Here is a 22,570-nt window from a genome sequence, read left to right as displayed (position 1 = left end):
AATTGCATACCTATAAAGAAAAATAATTTGAGTTCACCTTTTTATTAATAACTTTCTGTCCCTGCCATTCATTGTTAATGGAACTTGAGAGCATTTATTGCATTGCTTACTGCCATATGACTGCTTTAAGGAGGAGTTGATCAGATTATTGTTATCAGACATGTCCCCCAGATGCAGCTGTTGCCGACTTCTTGTCACATCTGGCTGGCTACAGATAACAGAGCCCTGTTCTTCCTTGGCAGACTCATTGGCCACGTAACGTTCTTACTAAAAAAGGAAACAAAAAGGTGTGGCATAAAAGCCGGGGTGATTTGTTTCAACACGGAGCTTGTCAGCACGGTTTCAACAGCAGCTGAGAACACCAGAGCTTTGCAGATTTCCAAATTCCAAATTCTTATTGAGTGGAACAGTTTCAGCATAAACAAACAACATACTGCACTTCAGTTTGACTGATGTAACAGACTTTGCTCTCGATCTTGTCTAGTTTAAACCTGCTAAACAATCTTACCACCATTCTGGTTAACGACTGGGAATGAAGCCAACACCCATCGAATCTCATGGTATTCGACTTGTATTTGACTAAGTGCGGTGAAGCCGTCGCACTGGTAGCGTTAGGTTTGACACCAGCATCAGCAGTAAGCAATGCAGTCTTTCCTAATAATTTTCTGACTCCTGCCGTAATGTTTTTCAGTGTGCCCCTGAGCTCACTACACATTAAATGTTAATCTCAAACGAGTTTCTACCCAGTACAGTGAAAAACGAGAACTGGAAAAATGATGAAATTTAACACTTCAAAAATTCAAAACTAAAAATTTGGAGTAAAGATAAAGGATTTTGCAAGGTCATTTACATTTTTATTTAAATGTATTTTTATCAAATAATAAAGAAATATCAAAAATGATCTTCAACTGTAACATCCATGACTATAAAATCATTTATAAAAGGATGTTCTTTACTGACAACATGTTTTTGATGTTCACAAAAAGAAGCAAACACATTTTACTCAGTAATGGCATATTATTAGCTGAAAGCGTACAGAACAGAGTTTACCAAGGCAGAATGTATCCTAGCAAACACAATTTGCCATTTCAGTGCAAGAGGTAGGTGGAGAGAGAGGAAAGAGTGACGAGAAAGCTGTGTGAGAGCACAGACGGGGAGAGGAAAGGAAGAGAGAGCGCAGAGGAGAGCAGATTGAGAAAAAAGGAGAGCGAGTGTCAGCTGTAATTAATGGAAAAAAGGCTGATATACCAGCGAGGCGGGAAATGTGGAGGAAAGGGCACAGCAGACATCAGAACGAGGACTGTAACAGAAGGAGCTAAACTCATTTAACGTCCATCGGCAGAGGTGAGCGTGCGGCGGCAGAGCGGGCGCAACATGAATCATGTAAGACGCAAAACAGTCAAGTCCCAAAAGTGAAAACACACAGGAAGTCCGATTCACGCTCGTGTTTTCTAGGTGTGCTCGAGCACTCCGAGCTGCACTGTCAGCACATCCAAGGATGATCCAGCGTGATCACGTCACTTTAGGGTGTAGAGAATGAACATGATGCACTGTGTGTACATGCTGGGGCATTTCCAGGGTGGCAGACTTTCGGTGAAAAACGGATTAAATGAATTGACGTTACTGTGCAAGCTGCGTGAAGGCTTACATAAAACAGAATTTATGAACTAACTACTCTTTAATCAATTAGTCAGTGGAAAGAAACATCATTTACTACATTTACTTTGTCTTATGTACAACTCATTGGAACTAAAGCAATTTGAAGACGTCAACCTTGGGCTCAGGGAATTTATGCTGAATATTTTTCACTATTTTTTGACATTTTATATAATAAGCACCTCTAGAGAAGACAGTCATTGCCAAGATGGAAATTCATTTTTATATGCGTCTGCACTAGTGGTCTATCAAAAACCCTCGCTGCTTCCCACGTTGTCCCATATTTAGCGTGGATTCAAATGTCAACAATCAATACATTTTGTTCTACACGTCCACCTGCACCACTAGTGCTCTCTTTAACGTCTCTTCCAAGGGTTTGGGATCGATCACCTAAGAAATCCCGCCATCTTTCCCTTTCAGATTGAAAGACCTGATAAGAAATATGACCTGACTTTGGCAAGCTTGTCAGGGATCTTGGGCGAGAGCAGCAGTGGTCCACAGCTTCAGAGCAATAATAAAGCTACAGCAGACTCTCAAACAAAATGAAAGCACAGTACACAAACAAAGCTGAGCCTTGCACTGGCCAACTTTCAGCTACTGAGGGAACAGAGAAAACAATGTCTGATAGCAAAAAAAAAAAAACAAGGTACAGTAGCTTCAGAGAAACTGATGGTACAAACAAACTGAAATGACAGACGAGAGGCAGTTAAAAGGAAGTAAAAACCGGTGAGGAAAAAAACAAAACAGGAAAAAAGCACGGGTGGGGGGGGGGTAAGCTGCAGACAGGGAGAGATAAAGAGACTTTGGCCCAGCTGGATTAAGGCCCATTTACAGTGGACCTTTTCAGGCTCCTCCTCCTCTTCCTCCTCCTCCTCCTCCTCCAGATTCCCCAGACTCCCATACTGAGGGCAGTCACATAAGGAACAAGGAAGAATTTGTCTTCATTGGAGCCAAGACTGTCAGCAAATCGTTACCACTAGCTGGGTCACTTTACATACACGCACACACACATATGATTATGATGAACATATGATAGTCATGTTTAGAACATTTTTCAGTGCTTCTCCTAAGATTTTACCGTGCAATGCAGGACAGCTCCCAGGCAAGTGGAAAGAAGACTCACTGGGGCCTACTGAATTTGATGTCATGCAGATCTATATGATAAATAGTTTAAACCAGCCCATGCCTGTTGCACCACCCAGTTTCAGAGGGGAGAGCAGCCTGGCAAACAGAAGTTTCCTGACGCTTCTTCCTATGCCTGCACTTATAAGACTGTTGATCTGAACAAAGCCTCCACCACATCACAAGGTTGATATAAGTCATAAGTCAAATCATTTCTAGGCTTATAGCAGCATATCAAGCATTGCAATCAGCACAAGTCTCTCCAGTCCCACGATCTACCTCTCAGATAAAGCCAAAGCCACGTCATCTGTTCAATGGGAAAATGTATTTTCATGTGTGTTATTGATTAATTTTCACTCACCGCGATACAGTGAAGTACACTGGCAAGAACACACACAAACAACAAACAAACAGCTTGACATTGTCTAATTTACCATAAATACCATACCATCAGGCAGCTGACCGTTACTTTGACATTGTTCTTCAAGCCACATTAGAGAAGACAACACAAATAACATAAGTAAGAACCATTTAAAATATCACGCAAACAAGTGCAGTGAATAATGAAGAAATAAGTGAGTTAAGTTTGGTTTTAAACTATTAAAGCAGAGACTTTCTCTTTCAGAAAAAAGAAAACTGTGTTTCAGTCTTCGCGGGTGTTTTATGAGGCATTTCCATACACATGTGGCTTGCTCGGCTTGCCTCAGCTTGACCTGCATTTCCATCACAACCAGGCTACCCCCTCGAAGGTGTGTCTTTAACTGACGATGTGTTGTGGCTCCTCATCGAAACTGTTACTATTTGTACCGTGGCTTAAGTCCACTTGTTCTAAAAAAGCTAACAGAGCTGTCTGCTAATTCTGTATTAGACACATTTCATTTCCTATAAATTCCCCGCAATAAAAGTCACCCATTATTTTGTACGTTACAGGCTTTTCTTATGAAGCATTTCCAGCTGGGTTTTTCACCAGCTGTAACAAAACTCCTACAGCTGAAAGCAAATACAATGAAACACTAAAGTGAAGCAGATATCTGAAAGTAAAAATAGGGATGCAGCGGAAAGATTAAAGATACAAAAAGCAGCGAGACACAAATACACAGAGACTTTAAAAAAAACGCTTTTCTCTCTGGTCTCCTGAGAGACATGAGTTGAGTCTTGCAACACGTTTGTCAGACGGAAACGAAGTGGGGTCGTCACAGGTTGGCCACAGTCAGCAAGATGTCACCGCAACCTGCCAGACGTGCTTTGGCCACAATCTAGAGGTAGTCAAGAGGTATTCACGGGCAGGTTGACGTGGCTGAACTGGTAATGGAAATGCAAAAGCCTCATTAGTGACACAGCCACAGACTGTCCTCGTGCCGACAGCTCGATGTCAGTCCAATAAACAGCCGTGGGCTCCGCTTGCATTTAAAGAAATCGCACATCAACTCATTAGAGTGTGAAAAACAGGAGTGGTGTGACTGCAGTCCACTGTGAGAGACATTCAGGGTGTGCATGTCAGCCCGGGATACAGTAGTTCTGATTTGCCTATAAAATATACAATAATTAATAATCAAGTCCTATTATACACTATAGTGTATTCCATTACATCTGATCACACTTGACAGGATGAGGTAATTAAACTTTCATCACATTCATTGGCTTTAGTTAATAACCTAGACTGAGCTACACTTATAGGCCCCTGTTTGTCCAATAAAATGACTTAACGTTCAGAAAGAGATGAGGACTCGGCTACTTTACCAGAATCCTTCACCTAAATAACCTTCTGCAAATAACTTGTCTACTACACAAGCTAAGTATTCATTAGCAAGCAAATTCTTAACTGCCAGTCACTGACTCATAACTCACTAAGCCCCATAGTCAGTGTACATTTGAAAGAAAAAAGATAAATAGAAAGTGATGGGTACTTTTAAGAATATTCAAATTACATGTTTATATATTGACCCCTTTGGTCTAAAGCTAAATCTTGGTCTTGTGTGGTGCATTCAAGACATTCTTGCTACATTATGCTTCAATACAGTTGATGAAAGCTGTTGCGTAACACTGCTGGCGAGCTTCCAACCCTGAGAGAAAGCATGTGAAAAAACTAACATGGGGAAGAGCCGTAAATTATCTGCGGCCAAATTCTTAGCAAACAGATCCAACCAACTAAAACACATCTACAGAAAGCTCATGAGAATTGAACAAATGAACAAAAACAGATTTTGCATCTTTATATCAAGGTGTACTCATTGCCAAATACATTTTTTTTCCTGAGTTGTTAGAATAAATGCTTGAAATTCACAGAGAGCTACTGAAACCATTATCTAAGGTCTTGCTGTAAGCAGACGTGCTGCTTGTTCACAATTAGAATGACACTGGTGCAAGTTGACTTTTGCAGCACATATTGGCATGCATGGATGGCACAACTGCAAAATGCCTTCTGTGCAAGTTTGAGTCAGGGCATACCTACTTACTTAACAGAGGATACAGTTCTCAATTCTGTCTACACTATGTTCCCAAACAGTCTTCCCAAAAAAAAAATAACCTGCACATCAAGCTTCTGCTCAGACGCATGACGAGGATGAAAAAAAAGCATGTGAATGAACTGATATCCAGTCAGAAAAAAGGAAAAAAAAACCCCAAAACATTTCCTCCAACAAAACATGTGGCTTTAGCTTTAGCCTTCATACCAGATGGTTCCCATCACAGTTTGGGGAGAATGAGGTCCTTTTGGGTCACCATCTTAGGATTATCCAGGTAACCAGTGCATCTAGCTGCTGGATGTCTGAAATATGCTGTATGAGCTAAATGAGTTTCACAACACAAGGCAGAGGTTGGCAGCAGTCAAATCCAGCATACCCTTCTTAAAAGAGAGAAAGCAAGAGAGCGAGATTAAACATGACAGACAGAGAAAAAGAAAAAGAGAAATGATGTTCTGCTGCTGGTGTCTTGCACTTCAGTAATTTTAATCACTGCGCCTGAGAAACTGAGCCTGCTACTCAAGGTGGGGTCTGACTTTGGAGCTGGTGACAGATCTAGAGTGATGACTGGGACGATGAGTGTGTTTTATGTTGGGTTTTTTTTCCCTGTTGCAGGGGCCTAACACCACTTCAAAGCAGCTCAGGGTGTATTTATTTTCAGTCAAAACATTCATACTGTGTTACTACACCAGCACATAGTAAGAAATATAATATTTTCATAATCTGTACAAAACAGACGAAAAAAAATTTCAACAAGGAAATTTGGCTATTTTTTGAATCCCAATTCACTGTCAGTATCTGACCCAAAAACCCCATTTTTAGTTGTGTCCTCTTTAAAAGTTCTCTACGGTACAACTTTCACTCACACAGGCCGGCTCTCCTCCTTATCATCACATGACACTGAGAGAAGAAAACGAAGAAGGGGCGGGGAGTCTAAATTGTCCATACCTTACTGCCGCAGAACATCTTATATGTTTGACTTACTGCCAGCAATCAGTAAACCTGTTCAGCATGTTTGACAGAGTAAAGCGTGCGTGGAGAGCAAAATGGTCCCTGCAGCGTTTTTAAATGCCTTTATGCAAAGCTTCAAACTCTTTGTTTTCATGGCTGTTTTCGCTTGAGCGCATTTTGAGACTCCTTTCAACTTATCCCTACATTACTGAAGACGAGTAGACTAATAAGGTCATGAATACCATTCTCGCGACCAACGGAGGAGTCACATCTCAGTGTCTGGGTCGACCAAAGAGAGACAGAGAAAAATGAAGGCAACGAAAGGGAAAAATATTTGAAGTGACATTTAGAAGTTTGTTCAAGCAAACGACATCAAAGAAGGGAGCGAGAGTCTGGAGGAAAAGGAAGAGGGTAAGGTGTGTGGGTGGGTGTTGGTTACACAGCCCTACACTTTAGTTAATCACTCTGCGTTTCTAACAGACACAGAAATAACAAATTACATTCTTCTGTCAAGGATATGAAAGAAGGATGTGGCAGGTATGCGACTGATGCACATGCAGAGCTTAATCTCAAATAAAAGAACCAGCATATGAATCAAGGCAGGAACAAACAATTACCTGTAATTAAATTCAATTCTAATTCTTTTTCAATTTCTAGAAGTGTTCATCTTTGTCAAATAATAAAGTAATGACAAAAGCCAGTCGTAGATTAAGAAAGCCGTTTTCTGCTGTAGACAACCACTAAACAAAATAATAACAGTGGAAATGGCATAATTATTATAGCTACTCCTAGGGTGATAGCCCGCAGGCAGATGCAGACACACAACGCTTTTCATGTTCATTTCAGGCCGACGTTTCACTGCAAAGCCTTTATCGGCTCATGAAAATGACTTGCTGATATTATTGCACATTCTGCCAACTTGAATTACAGAAACTACAGCAACCCATCCGCTAGATGGTGAGATACTTCATTCAGGACAAAAACAGTAGTCACGCATTATACTTTGCCCCAATGAACAACCAATGAATAAGCAACACAAATAAGGAACATGTTATCAGATCTAATTCCAACATTGCTTTGGAAAGATTAAAAAAAAAAAAAAAAACTGGCACACTATAACTCACAGCAAAGCATTATCATCACAAGCTAAAGCGCATTTAAAAATAGTAGTGTGGCCTTAGCACTAACCCTGCTGAAAATAGACAAACTCCAGACACAGAGGGGCTTCTATTTTAAAGAAAGACAGCATGGTGGGTCAATATTCCTACATAAATGAACAGGGTCAGTCGAACACTTCAGTCAATGTAGGGACTGAAAACGAAAAGAAAATCTTTCTCTGATTATTATATCAATACACCAGATTGTCCAGAATAGCTCTTCTTTTGTCAATTGACTCAGCTGAAACTGATCCAAACTTTCGGGGCAGAGAAAGACAGAGAAAGAGAGAAATCAATGGACAGAGATGGAGCAAAGGGTCAAGGCAGACAAATGTAACACTCTTTAACGGGCAATAATCAGATTTGCTCAAATTTTAATGAACTTAATTCCACAGACATTATATACCTCCTTCATTTTGTGATCTTTAGACTTCATGGAATGGTAATTCCGTTTATGTGTTGTTCCTTTTGCTGCCATTTCTAAGGCTGCAGGAGGTAGACACTATAATGTGCAGTCACTGAAGGAGCATGATACATTAAAAGCTGGGCAAAATGAGAAAATGCTTTCACAGCAAACCACAACATCTTGAGCGCTTCCCAGTGTTGACTTTGGAAAACCAAAATGTAGCCTTGATGTCTGTCACAACCGGTGTTATATTTTAAACAAAGTGCTCTGCTGGGTGTACAGCAATGGCCTGAGCAAGGCCATGCAGCAGCTTTACTGTAGTTTAAACTTACCACAACTGTAAAACTAAACAACGGCAGAAAATATTAATGTGTATTTCTCCTGCTACCCTAAAACATTTCCTCGGTGGATTAATCTTAAAAGAAAACAAAATGTCTCCGACAGTCAATGTGTGATATATAACTACTGACAACTCTATCTGGTCCTCCAAGCTGAAGGGCTGAACAGACTCTGCCATCGGCTTTTAATAGCTGTGTAGATCCATTTCTAGATGGGGCTTGATTTAAGTGCACAGCGACATCTCAGTAAACACACAACAAGAACTGGGCCACCTTGGATTATAAAGGCTGGAACTGTGCTGAAACTTACTAATGGTGTTTTGACTGAAGCAAAAAGAGGCAATTACAAAGTTTTCTTTCGAAACAGCTGGCACGGATCATAAGACTACTCAGGGTGCAAGTCTGAAAGGCAGCTTCGGGGGATGAATGTTTGCCTCCACATGTACAGTAACCTTGGTCAGGTAAATTATTTACTGGTCTATGGCGCAAGAACCTTTGCGTTGTCTGGTGACGACCCATACCCATAGCCTGCTGCACACATGCAGCAATCAAGGCTGCAAGTGCATACTGAGGATTTTCATGTGTTTATCAGCATTTATCTACACATACTATGGCAATAGGTCTGACATGATAAAGTGCATTTCAGTCTACAGCATAACAATCCACCTACTTTCACATGATTAGCATTCACAAATGAAAGTACACTGAGTCTTCAAGGATGCATGTAGTCATGCACGAGCTCTTAAAAGCAGCTCAACAACAAGTATTGAACAAACAAGTCAGAAATGAAGAGCTCTGACTAATTATTAAGTCACAGCTTGTTGGAGATTTGCTGTTTGAAATGGATGCTTCCAAACTCCATCAGGTGATTTTATTAGAGGCATAAATACTGTGATACTGTAGAATGACTCTCATTTTATTTTATTTTTTTTTCACACTGTAGACAGACACAATATAAAATGGCACTGAGGAAGTGTTTTGTATTTCATGGCATGCTCATCTGAAATTCCAAGTGCAAACAGCTCTAACCTCATACATACCATCTCCAGGCTTCAAAAGCTGGCAGGTCTGTGATATTATACATTAACTGTACCTAAAAAGACCCTCAGCAAATCAAAAGAACAGCAGCTCTGGGACCGGAGGGATTCATCAAGTGGCTCACGCTTCAACAAGATGGATGCTTGCTGTCAGAGGGGTCCGAACCTGCGGCCTCCTGCTGACAGTCTCCCTGGAGACTCTGCCACCCTGCTGACTCTGATCAGGTGGAAGGAAAACTCTAACTTGTTTCTTGAAAAGTAACCCAGCAGAGGAGCAAAGGAATCACTTATTCGCTCCCTTTTAAAGCCGTATTTGGACAGACTAGCATCCAATTTTGATTTCTGCGCAGTCAATAAAATGGCCTGAGATCGATGGCCATTATCAGAGAAGATTTTTGCCATTAAAAACACAGGCAAATAATTTGAACAGAAGGAGGAGCAAGTCATTCATTACATCCGTTTAAACAGATGAACTGAAAGTGAACCCTGGACCTCAGTAATCAAATCCAGACTACTTTTCCTTTAGTCCAATCAGGAACACCGACAAAGCATGGGACAGAAAGATGTGTGTTCTATATACAGATTGAGGGCATTTCCCTGCTTGCTGACTCGGGATGGAAGGATTAAAGAAGATCACATCTGGGTTAGATGACAGAAGAAGTGATGATGACCCACAATGAGGCAGACAGGCTGCACGACACAAACAGAGCAACAAAAATATGTCTTTACTGTCTCAGAAAAACAGAGACAGTAAAAAGTACGGGAAAAAACAGGGCAGCCAAGACAGGAAATTCCACCATCTTGATTCATCGATCAGAAAACAAGTACTGACACATCAGAGAATTTACAGGACTTGCGGTGAAATACGGCGCTTGCAAAGTCCTGTTATGGTGTTTGTGTTCCTGCAGGAGGCTTCTATTTGTCTCTACACAAAAATGTTATCGAGACAAAATTCATCAGGGTTTCTGTGTTTGTTTCTGAATCCGCTCAAACAACAACTGAAAGCAGAGAGATGGTTGTGGGAAAAATACTGCAAGATGAACAGCAGCAGGGGAGATAATCAATATAAATATTTTGACAACAAACAAAAGTATCCTGGATTTTTATGGTAAACAAACAATGGATTTGTTTCCATTTAACTTTATCACAAAACGGAAAAACAAAAAGTTGTGTGTATATATTATAACTGCAAAATCACAGAGATAAAATTATTCTTCATGATCTGTTACACTGTTTGACATCTCCAGAAGTGCTGTGTCGTTGTCAAGCCATGTGTTTAATAAATGAGCAAGGCAGCTGTTTACATCTTGATCTAGTAACTAAATTTCCTCAATTTATTTAATTTGAGGGATGTATCCCCCACCCCCCCAAAAAAAATTAGATTTCAATTACATTTTTTATGTAGAATATTTCATTTTAATATTATCTACTGTAGACAGTCTCCACTGATTAAGCTCAATGGTGCACAGATCAGTTAGGAGGAAAACTAAGTAAACGGGTGGAGACAAATCACAGCCCAAATGAACTCCTATGGGACACCTTGGATCAACGCACCATCAAATCACCATCATCGTCACCTTCAACAGAACTAAAGCAGTAAATTTTCCGTTGGTTTTTCCTTTAATTTGTCAACCAGATGTGTCTTCGCACGGTAAGTTCTTAGTTTTGCATGCAGGTAGCAAAAGCGGAAAATTACATCTCTTTCCACTTTTGGGGGGTGTTTGTGGTGGAGAGCATAATTTGTCACCTCCACTAACCAATATACAGGGGAAAACCCTATGATGTGCTTGTAGTTTCTGCAAATTTGTGACACTTACGCTTGAAGTTCATAGATGTGACTGTGACAGAGAATCTGACCTGGGGCACTAACCCTGCCCTCTACTACCTGAGGAAGCTGAGCAGAACTAATCTTCCTCAAAAACGCACTGTGAACATTTTATCACTGTGCAATAGAAAGCGTGTTGACCTATGGACTGTTAGCGTGGTGCTCCTGCTGCACTATGGCTGAAAAGCAGGCACTCCAGAGAGTGGTGAAAACAGCATTAGGACCAGTCTCCTGGAGATCACCTCTGTCTACATCAGCCACTGTCTGAGGAGAGTGCACAATATCCTGCGGGAGCCAGCACACCCTGTACATCACTTGTTTCACCTGCTGCCCTCAGGGAGAAGATACAGGTCCATCCGGGCCAGAACCAGCAGAGTGAGACACTCACTCTACCCCCGCAACCCACCACCTCACACTACATCTTCCACACAACTACAATAACTGTCAACTGGTCTTTGCATTGCTGCAGCACTCATCCCACTCCACACTTCCCTCCATAATTTCAGTCCCTCTCCCTCCCTCCCTCCCTCCTCCTGTTACCTTTATTTAAACGGTTAATGTATTCTACTGTATTGTATATTGTATTATATGCTATGCCAGTTTGGATGATGCTTGTATATTATCTCGTTGTTTCTCGACAATGACAATAAAGTATAAGTTTGCTTTGGTTTACTGGTGACTTCACAGTAATACAGCACTGTTCTAATTTTAAGTAAACAAGCGAATCAGCCGATCAGCAATATTTTTAATTAACATATGAATTGTTTTATGAATGATGCAACTTCAGCCAAAGAGGGGAAAAGACACAGCAGCTTGAGCCATGATAACAACTAGACTCTGCACTTCCTGTCTCCTGATAAAATTGTTTCCAAACGTAATAGACACAATCCTCTGTTTATGAGGTACAGTGAGTCAGTTCACTCAGAGTTATATTTATGCACACTCCTGACATATCTGAGCACAGCCTGCTCGCAGAATTCTTCATGTGACTGTGGCCGACGGACTGCAGAGAAAGGAACTGACTGCTGCCATCACAAACACACCCCCATTATCGCCTTCTTGCTGTCAATTTCTGGTCCAACTGTTGCAAGCTGAGCTAGGATACGCTGCTAAGTAAGCCATCGAATTTATGACCGAATCACAGCTATGCACTCAGAGGAACTTCAAAGCATAGTTCTGATGGCCATCGCATAATTCATTAGACAAGGATGGCTTCACAAAGAATTCTGCTGAAATTATCCATCAAGGATTGTTTACTCTGTTCCGAGTAATGACAGCCTGAACCAAAAAAATGGCTCCCAGCTAGCTTTGCCGACCACACAGTCATCATGTGATGTGCAATGAGGCATTTGTGAGTCCGTATGTTTGTCTGTAATTGGGCGCAGAATGTGGGTGTAGTGTAGTGTATATATTACATACAGCAAATGCAGAGTACAGCTCCATTCTTAGGTCATTTGATGACAACCGAGCTATCTCCATGACAACTGGGCATTCGCTTAGAGAAACTCTGTGCGATGTGGGTGAAATCTCCAAAAAAAAAAAAAAAAAAAAAAAAGGGGGGGGGGGGGGGGGGGGGGGGGGTTAGTAAGTGGATCTTGAGTTAATAAAAAACTGTTTTCACCAGAGTCAAGACTGAACCCATTCAACATGCAGTAGATGACAATTTAACTAATAGGCATAACTGATGTCCTGTACACAGAATGGACCAAAAATGTGTATTCAGCCCAGTTTAGAGGCTGTGGACTAACTGCAATGCATCATGAAGAGACAATATTTCACAGGATAATTTCTTAATAACACTACAAACTGCCGCTGAAATTTATTGGCAACGATTCAAAGGCTTTCTGAAAAGCTTTGCAAAAATAGTAGTTTTTGCAGGGATATGGCTAGCTAAAGTCTAGCTTTGCCAAAAAAAGGTTAAATCCATCATGTGGCCTGCTACATAGGCCAGGACATTTTCATGACACCCAACACTAGCATAAACAAACCAGTAGCAACAAAACAGCCTTAAAAAAGAAACTGCTTGGCTGCTAAGAGGCCCAGACCTCCTTTGACTGTCTGCACTACAGTGACCCCAACCGAAGCCTACATCAAAGACTCAATACAGTAGACTCCACTGAGGCCTGAGAGACCAAGGCAGAGAGAAGAAAGAAGCGTGACAAATGAATGAAAGAGTATCTTGTTGAGAAACATGTCTTGGCTGATGAGAGCTGCATATATATAAAGCCTCTTTAAGGAAGAGTACCGATATGGAATCAGATTGAACTTTTAGCTGTACAATGATGATCGAGTCAGAGATGCTATCTTTGAAAACTCATCTTTGCACAAGTCTCTCTAGGGCACAGTTTGTATAACGTTAGAGAGGTCTCGTGGCGTTGTGGTGCTGCTCCTCACAGGGTAATACAAAGCATCAGAGTAACATGTGGCCTGCATGTTTGCATTCCACGTGAACAAGTAGGCCTACTTGATTAATCCTGACTTTGAAATATTAAACGAGTGTATGAAGTGATGGAGGATGGGAGAAATAAATCACACAGTGGTAATTAAACAGTAAAATGCAGCAAAAAAGGGAAGTAAAATGCAGCCTTGCATACGATGAAGGTTAAGCTTATTAAGCAACAGGAACTCAAACAAACAATGTGGATTGAGGTTGGCTCAATCTTAAGAGATTACAAATCAAGAAAACTGAGTCAACACACATGAGTGTGACCCAGTTTTCCTTTAGTTCGTTTTATCTGCATTTTGCCTGACTACCTCTTGTGAAATGACTATTGAGAGCATTTAGAATAGTACAGTTAAAATTCCCTGAGGGAAAATTATATAATGTATAGCCATGACATATTAAAAAACAAAACACACACTTTTTTTTTTCCTGAGTCAGACTCAAAAAGGAGGGCAGACTTTGTGGATGAGGTACATTTCAACAAGGCTGTGGGTGAAATAGTTCAAATAAATAAAATGATGATAAATGATTTTTATTAAGTGATAATGATGATATGATCATCATTATCCACTGCAAGTGAATTAATGATAATGCTGAATTATCACAGCATGTCAGCTCATGGGCTCTGGGCTCTTATGTGTCCACAAATGCTGACATAATGCTGACGTACTACAAGTGAAAGGTCAGGATTCAATTTAGTTCAGTTACTCAGTTCTGTTTGAGGGTGTTTTCACTTCAGTGAATTAGTACCCACAAATAGAAACAAAACCCTCCAATACAGTCACAACTCTCCAACTAAATAACAAAGTTGATATCTCTGTTAACGACAGAAAAAAAAAGGCAGCTGCAGTGAAGCCTGACAAACAACTAGAGACCATAGTCACACCAAGAATTAGGTAAAATAATGCAAATATGCAATACTCATCCAATGCATCATCATAGTCACTTGCAAATTTTCATTTATGGCCCCCACACAGTGCCAGCATCCATGACTGCAACTCATGTTGACTTTTTCCCTCCAGAACTTCTCCCTTCAATTGGCTGCATCAGTCAGTGTAAAAAAAAAAAATCTTTAAAATATATGCTGGAATTTAGGAAATCCAAATTTATAAAACAGGCTTTCCATACAGAACACTTCATACAGTAGTAGCGGCAGTGCACATGTTGAGACGCTTCCTTCAACATTAATGTTGTGTTTTTAATGAAAGAAAATGCAGAGGAGCATGAAGTCATCCACTCAACACCACAATCACGCAACAAGCCCCCAGGCAACCTTCACACAAACCGGAAACAATGTCAATCTATTTTAAAATGTGTCTGAAAAAAAAAAAAGTATTCATCTGGCATTCAGCACTACTGTTAACACACCCACAAATGTCAAACACAAGCACAATTAACTTGCAAACAAGAAAATAGAAACATGATCTAAGTGCGTGTGTGTGTGTGTGTGTTTGCGTATACACCTCTTACATGCGTCTGTGAAATATGAAATATGGAGAGCTCTGAAGGGTCTGGAATAAAAAAAACATGATGGAGTGACAGTCTGAGAGAGACGCAGCAGCACACCAGAGCAGATCTGTACACGTGGCCTCCCAGCATCACACACACACACACACACTTGCCCTCTGCAGCTCTGCTCTGGCACACACTGACGCGGCACAGCAACAGAGAAGGGTTCACGTCAACTTCGTTACCCTTTCTACTGTCGGCACGACTAATATCATTTCAGAATGAGACTTTACACTTCGCACCAAAAAGATGAAAAGATTAACAGGTGGAACATTCAGAAAGCAATGCACTGTATAGCTAAGTGTCATTTATGTCTGCTGCACACAAGAAGGTGTCACACAGTAGAAAGAAATGAAAGGAAGCAAAAAACGGCTGTCAGCTTAATTAAAGAAGTATAATGCTGTTTCAGGAATTTAAAAAGAGTGTTTCAGGGGCCTCATTCCACCCTGAGTATGGAGCAACACCATTTGTCTATTTGATTATCAGTTACATAACCAGAGGTTTGAGCCAAGTAGCGTGATCGAGCCAAACTGCGTTCCAAGTGTGCTGAAAATTCCCATACAATAGCGAGGTGTTCTCGGTGATACACAGTACAGTATGCGGAGTCGTTTGCTATGTTCACTAGTGAGGTAACCAGGGAGCCGGAGTCCTTCTGGCTGTCCATCATCCTGAAGGGCAGGGTTGTAAAACATTCCATCACAGTCTATTATTATCTGTTATTTGCATTTTGTTTTTTAATGAGATCCATGGTGGATTGCAGTTTTCAAAAGCAACTTGAGCAAAATAACATGTGATGTTCAGAATGAACATACAAATCATGCATTTCTAAGGGCGTGCGGAGAAAAGATCAACAGTGACGGTGTTGGCACAGTTCAGTAACACATGAGGCTGATGAATGATTTTTTTTTTCCCTGCATCGCCTAAACATTGCAGCTGTTAAGTCTAAACAGGCACAAATCAATTTTACACCCCTCTGTGATCCGCACTGCTCACAGAGGTATTTGTTATGCTATACAGAACTGCATTATGCTGTGTACAGCTCCTGTGGATTTACCTTAAGTAATTACTTGCACTACAGTAATGCCCAAGGTACAATGTTGTATGATTACAGCGAACCTCACAGTCTTCTGATATATACACACAGATTTGGTTTCATGCAGAGCTCAAAATATTAATCTTTCAATTCATTATTAAATGGAAAGGAAATTAATCTGCAGGTATTTTCAGATTGATCATTGGTCAGTTTTAAAAGTAAAAAAAATCCTTAAAACTCTCTCAGATTCTCACATTTTTGTCTAACTTGATAGCAAACTGAACACATTTGGCTTTTGGACCGTTGTTCAGAAAAGATGTCACTTTGGAACGTAGGAAACTTCAATGGCCATTTTATAGATTGATTAACTAATGAGTTAAGTTGTTTGTGCTGTAAGAGTTTTTTTTATTGCAGTGTTTAGACAATGCAGGGCGTCATCAGAGGAGCAAACTAAGCTGGTGCAACAAGCATCAGCATACCAGGAAGTAGCTTGTGCACAATAGCATTTTGGCACAGACTCTTGGCATTGCCACATGTGTTTCACGTTTGTTGTTTGGTTAAATTTGAAAGTGACAAAATAATTGCAGATGAATTTTCTTTCCATGTGTCACATTAGGACCGAACAGCAAAGCAAAACAGCCACAACAAAAGAAAACATTATCATAGCAGCTTATTAACAAGCCATTTTGTTGTTTCTGCAAAGCTTTGTTATCAGTGTTAGCGGTAGCTCTATCATATGTAAATAAAAGAGCTGAAAAACACACAGTTTGCACTTGTGAACCGTGATAGAAACTTGACCATAGTCTAATTGGTTAACAGCACAACAGCCCAGGAGCATATCAGTCTGACAGGAGGAAGATAACAGTGTTCATCTTCGACTTGTTTACAAAGCGGCCTGAGCCGAACACTTCAATGGCTCTTTCAGATGGACAGTCCTGACTCACATTATTACCCTGCATTAATCAAACACCATCTTATGATCTGACGGTCATAAAACAGAGGATAAATCTCTCTCTTTCAAACTTTCACTCACAGCCTATTCGGTACTTCCCAGCAGAAGTGAGAACCTGACCCTTCTCACTTAAGCCCCTCGCGCTAAACACTGACCACACTGCATCCTCAGAAACGTACATCTTACATTTCCTCAATGAATCATTTCCTGTGGGCTGACACACTTTACGCAACTCTGTGATATCTTTATAACAAGCGTCGTGTTCCAGCGCTATTTTGGAAAAATACCAGAGGACAAGGCAAATTATGATGAGTTACTCTGTATGAGAACAGTTTCACAATCTTGCCCAAAAATAAATATCTTTTCAGTAACTGCTTCAGGTTAGAGGCCTACTACCACAGCTGTAATACTGAAATTACAGAATGTTTGCATACTGCCCAACATTTTTTCTTTTCCCTCTTGCCTCCTTGTAAGCTGAATGTTTTCAACTACCGTAATTCATCGCTTTTTTTTCCTCAAATCTAACAGTAATTCTGTAAACAAAGAAGGATTTATTCCTATATTTGTCTGTCGTGTTACTCCTGAACTGTGATGCAATGTGGATCAATCAGAGGAACGTGTGGCCTGTTGTGTGTGCCCATTGGAGGTGATAAGCACCAGATGCCCTCCACAACAGGGGTGCTAGCTCTTCCACACACACACACACACACACAGAAAATTGTCACAGACAAAACACACCACAACGCCTGGCTTACTGAAGTGACATTTCTATTGTGGTAAAAATCACATTGGAAGACTCAGGCTTAAATGCTGTGAAAGGCAACGACTGCTTTCATATCCCAAATGCACACTCAAGGTTTCCTGCAGGGAAGTGCCCTGATACATCACTCTGAAATTGATTTGATTTCAAGACCATCAACAGCAAACAGCACAAACATGTTTCTGTGGTTGCAGGAGCACCAGAGCAAAAAAAAAAAACACAATAACAACAAAAAAAGCAAAATGGTCTTTGATTATCTGGCTTATGATTCCCACATTAAATCAATCAATTTGTGATTCGCTGTCATGTATTAGAGTTCATTTGTGGCCTTTAACAACAAACAAGATGCATCAGTAAGTCACATTCACTGTGTTTGGACTTCTGATTCTGTGCTGACAGATTTTCTGTTTTTTCTGACCCAGTATTTGAGTTCAGAAAAGGCAGCAAAAATGACCCAAAAAAACAAAACACACCAATTAACAGGTCACAGAGACTAGTTCACAGTTCAAACTTCTCACAGCCAAGACTGCACAACGGCATGAATCACCTTCAACTCCCCTCTTACAAATCTTAACATTTATCAGAACAGCAAATACAAAGTCAAGCAAACCATGGATCAAAACAAATCCGCCACATGGGGACAAAAGTAAGCAGAGCAGAGCAAAGTAAAATCTCTGTGAGACCTACCTGGAGTAGCTGATGGGAAACGTTGCCAAGGCTGCGGCGGAGGGGATCCCATCGTCAACCCTCTGTATCCCGGATGACTCTCCATACCTGTTCCCCCTGGCCCAACTCTCCCCGGCCAGAGCCAGGTTTGAGTACATGCCAAAGGGCTTATGGTCTTGTAGGCCCACTGCGGAGGATGGGTTGGCTCTGTAGTTGTAGCCAGGTCCTGCACCGATGCCCATAGGTGAGGACATGTGGCCTGCTCCATGTAGAGAGCTCATGCCACTCTGTAGACACTGCGCCTGGCAGAAACCAGCGCCCTCTTGCTTCTCCTGCTTGACCACATCAGAAGTGCAGATGCGGATGAAAGAGTCGTCAGGATCCTTCTCTTCCTTGATCATAACGCTGGACAGAAGTGATTCAGGCGGCTGCTGCTGATGATGAAGCTGATGTTGCTGGTGCTGTAATAGGTGGTGGTGCTGCTGCTGCTGCTGCTGGTGAGGATGATGCTGAACGGAGTGGTCTGCGCCGTTCACGTTGGTACAGTTTACTCCGTTATCCACAAGAGACTTTGTTTCCTTTAGCAAGCCGCTGATTGGACCGCCACCACCCCTGCTCTCATGCAGGATGTTACCCAAGTGTTCCACTTCTGAATCCAATTCAAAATCACTGATTTCTGGCAGAGAGCTAGGAAGGTCTATTTCTTGCCAAATCTCAGTATCCTCGATTAGACGACTGCTGCTGCCATCCAAATCACTCGGACCAGCCCCTGCACGTCCACTGTAAATTTCCAAGTCTTTATCCATAGAAAAATTCCCCTCCTGCTTGATGTGCTGGGGAAAAAGGTCCGGCAGAGGGAGGTTGCCCAGGACGGAGATGTCTGAGGTGTTGATGACAGAGGTGGACGAGCGGTCCAGATCGGAAATACCCTGTTTCAGCAAGCTCTCCTCCATGCTGAAAAGATCAATATCCCGTTGTTGTTGTTTCTCCAGTCTGATGATTTTACCCTCCTTCATGTCTGGTAGGACATAATGCCGAGGGGAATCAAAGAGACCTCCAAGCTCCCCCTGGTCTTTGGTTCCACCTTGTCCATTTGGGGACCCCGGGCCTGGCAGGTGCATTGCAGACTGGAGCAGTGAACCAGTTGTGTCACCTGTATCTCTGCCTACTCCGACTTCTGCCTCCCCAAATGTCAGACTGTCGTCTCGATTACCGTTGCGCTTCAGTCCTCCCTGATCCATTTTTTTTTTTATCCTGACAGGACAGTGAGGGTGAGTCAGAGAGTTCACAGCACACACAGGGTGAGAGAGAAAAGAGACAAGGGTTAGGCTATAAAAACAGATTTGATGCTGGGTAAGATGATACATAGGCAGTTGCTAATTCATAGTGAAAAAAATTACAACACTTAAATATAAAAAAAAATAGTATCTTTCACAATAGTAAAGATACAGTAATAGGTGTCCCGAACCATCTGCATTAAAAAATGGCACGGTGCAAGACTACTATGGCTCCGTCTACGCCATTCTCTATTTATTATTTATTTTTCAAGGAACGACAGCAGCCGTTACAAACAGGCCTTCGCGTCCTCTCACACCCACACTGGTACAATATGGCAAAACGGCACCAATCAGGATGATCAAAATCAGCACAGAAAAGCTGAGACTACAGCCCTTGCATAACACAAATACCCACAATGTTCATTTTATTTCTTTGAACTGTGCCCTCCTCTCAACTCAAGTGTCAAGAAGTGCAAGACATGTCCAAGCATAACTTGTGTTAGAGGCATTGCTACTGACATCCCCTTCATATAACCAAGCATTTGTGCAACAACACACATCTGTCAAAAGTGATTAACCCATAATGGGCCACTGGGTATTTGCACCAGTCACCAATGACTCCATCACCGTTTGCAAGTGAGAACAAATTAACACTGAGGTGAAAACTCCACTTACAAATTGAGAAATACCACTTTAATGCAATTAAATTCAACTAATTTGAGTCAAAGAAAACAAAACCACGTGGAAAGAACCTCTGCAAATGAAAGCCTTCTGCATGCAGAGGCTGTTATCCGTTGATCATTAACAATGATAGTCATATCTGGAGGGGCAGGATGAACTACTGGTTCGGAGCAAGCTGTCACTTGGACAGATTTTTCAAGTTGTTGTTGTTTTCCGCCTTCAGCGCCAGTCCTGACACTCTTCCAAGAAGACATTTCTCCATATAGAGGGTATATGGTGCTATATGAGCCGCGGTTTACAGCACTTCCTTTTGCACATTTACAGCTGCACTACGGTGCTAAAACTGAGGTCCGAGCACTCGTGGCGGTCCCGTCCTCACGGGCTCCTCTCTAAAAAGATGACTAATAATTTAATTTATCACGATGGAGAAAGGATTGGGGTTTTTTTTCATGGGTTTCACCACTTTTCCACGCCCACAGTACAGTACAGTATCGGTAGCTCTGCAGTGTAATCAATATTGCATTTAGATATGCACAGAACCCTCTCCAATTGAGCTTGTTGACTGAACAGGTTCTAGATAAGATAATGGCGATCTTATGATTGCTGGAGTTGAAAAAGTTTGGGGTTTCCTGACTTGCTATACTGTACTTTTCCTACGGAACTGCTCACATTATCCACGTTAAAGCATTAGTACAACCTGTTGGCTGCGATGGGAAATTGCACTGATCACACGCCTAACAGCTGGAAAGGCTGATAAGCGGTAGTGCGGTGCTAAGTTTGCGCAACATATATGTTTGTTTGTTTGTTTTTAATTTTCTTTCTTGCACAAATAAAACACGCTTCCTCCAAACGATGGTGGTGACATGATCAGTGCGCCCACGACGCAGCACCGGTGAACGCTCAACGTCGGCCTACCTCGGGGGTACGACCAGTTTTCACCTCTCGATATTTCTCCGGCTATATAACCACAAGACAAGTGGCTGCATCTCATTGTAGACCGTACCTGTAGTGAAAGAAGGATGCGCTCTACCGATTAGGTCATCTCCTGTCAGTCCCAGTTGGGGAAAAATGCGAAAAAAAAAATAAATAAAAACAGAGTCCACACGGTCAAGCCCTCAAATAAACCCCCTTCCTTGCGGCAACACTGCGTGGTGATATGTCAGCTGGATTAGTTGCCGCCTCTCTCCCGGTACAGCCGGAAAGCGTCTGAAATATCAGCTATTTTAGACAACGTCGCTGATCTATCTGGAGCTGGTTGGATCCACTGAGTGCGCGTGTCGTCGATCTGTAGATAACTTTTAACGCACGTCGTCGGTGGTAGGAAAAAGTAGCCGATCGGTCACTTGCTCGCGATTTCAGGATAAATCCGCAATCAATCGACAGATCTGCGCAGCAATGCTCTGCTTCTGCGCCATTAAACCCGCGAGTATATTAAAGTTATGTAAGACAGCCGTGCTGCCCTGGCGCACTCAACTGCAAACTCAGGCAGGGTATGGCGGACAGTTAGTGAAATGATGCCAAAGTAAATGGAACGAGAGGAGCGCTTCCGCCGCATCCTTTCAGAATAAAGGTTCTGCTTTTGCACCCATCCAAAAGACTTTCTCTTACATAATTAGCCTATATATGTGGAAAAAAATGAGCGCTTAAAGCAAGAACTATACACAAATGACCCAAACATAAGATGCACCTTAACTTCTTATTCAATTTTGTTATTCGCTGGGAGCTTTTTCATAGCTTTTATTTTAAGACAGATTAGCTCAGCTTCCTACCGCTTTCGGTCTACCTACAGCAGCTTGACGCGGCAGTTAGTTTGACACTTGCCGGTGAACGCCCCTTTCCCCGCTGAAACTCTCTGCTGGGGAATCTGTCAAAACGTGTCTTCGTCGGCCGCCGCTAACCTCCGGGCATGTTGGGAGCGAGGAGCCAGCTACAGGTCGTAACTCATTCCGCCACAGCCTGTTGAACTACCACATCAATGGACGGCAGCACGAATCCCCCTTTAATCCATTTAGGAGCCCTTTTAATGGTCAAAAAAGGTTATGAGCAAAAAGTGTATTTTCCTGCAAGCGATACTCATTGGAATCCAAGATTTCATAAGGCCTACTCTATTGGTATCAACACACTGACAACTCATATGAAATTTCTGACAGTTAAATTGTTTTGTTTATGAGATCTTGATCTATCCATTCCATACCAGAGCAGACTGCTACCAGAGTTGAGCAACACAGTGTTAATGGGGGGAAAAAAAAGCTATGAAACCAGGTTTATTTTGACTCCTAGTGTTGACACTTCATT

General features: G+C 41.7%; 1 protein-coding gene across 2 annotated transcripts in view; it reads right to left on the bottom strand.

The window, feature by feature from the left end:
- The window catches only part of LOC124070471 (glucocorticoid receptor-like), a 57,207-nt gene extending 35,421 nt beyond the window's left edge, over positions 1 to 21,786 (bottom strand). For both annotated transcript variants that reach the window (XM_046410399.1, XM_046410400.1), the window contains exons 1-2: positions 21,279 to 21,786; positions 18,339 to 19,571 (exon numbers count right to left, since the gene is read on the bottom strand). In XM_046410399.1, the coding sequence (XP_046266355.1) occupies positions 18,339 to 19,558 (1,220 nt within the window). In that variant the 5' untranslated portion in view covers positions 19,559 to 19,571; positions 21,279 to 21,786. The remainder of the gene's footprint in view (positions 1 to 18,338; positions 19,572 to 21,278) is intronic.
- Positions 21,787 to 22,570: the final 784 nt, after the last annotated feature.

The sequence above is a fragment of the Scatophagus argus genome, chromosome 14, assembly GCF_020382885.2.
Source record: "Scatophagus argus isolate fScaArg1 chromosome 14, fScaArg1.pri, whole genome shotgun sequence".
Lineage (NCBI taxonomy): Eukaryota > Metazoa > Chordata > Actinopteri > Scatophagidae > Scatophagus > Scatophagus argus.
This window is presented reverse-complemented; position numbering and strand designations above follow the sequence as displayed.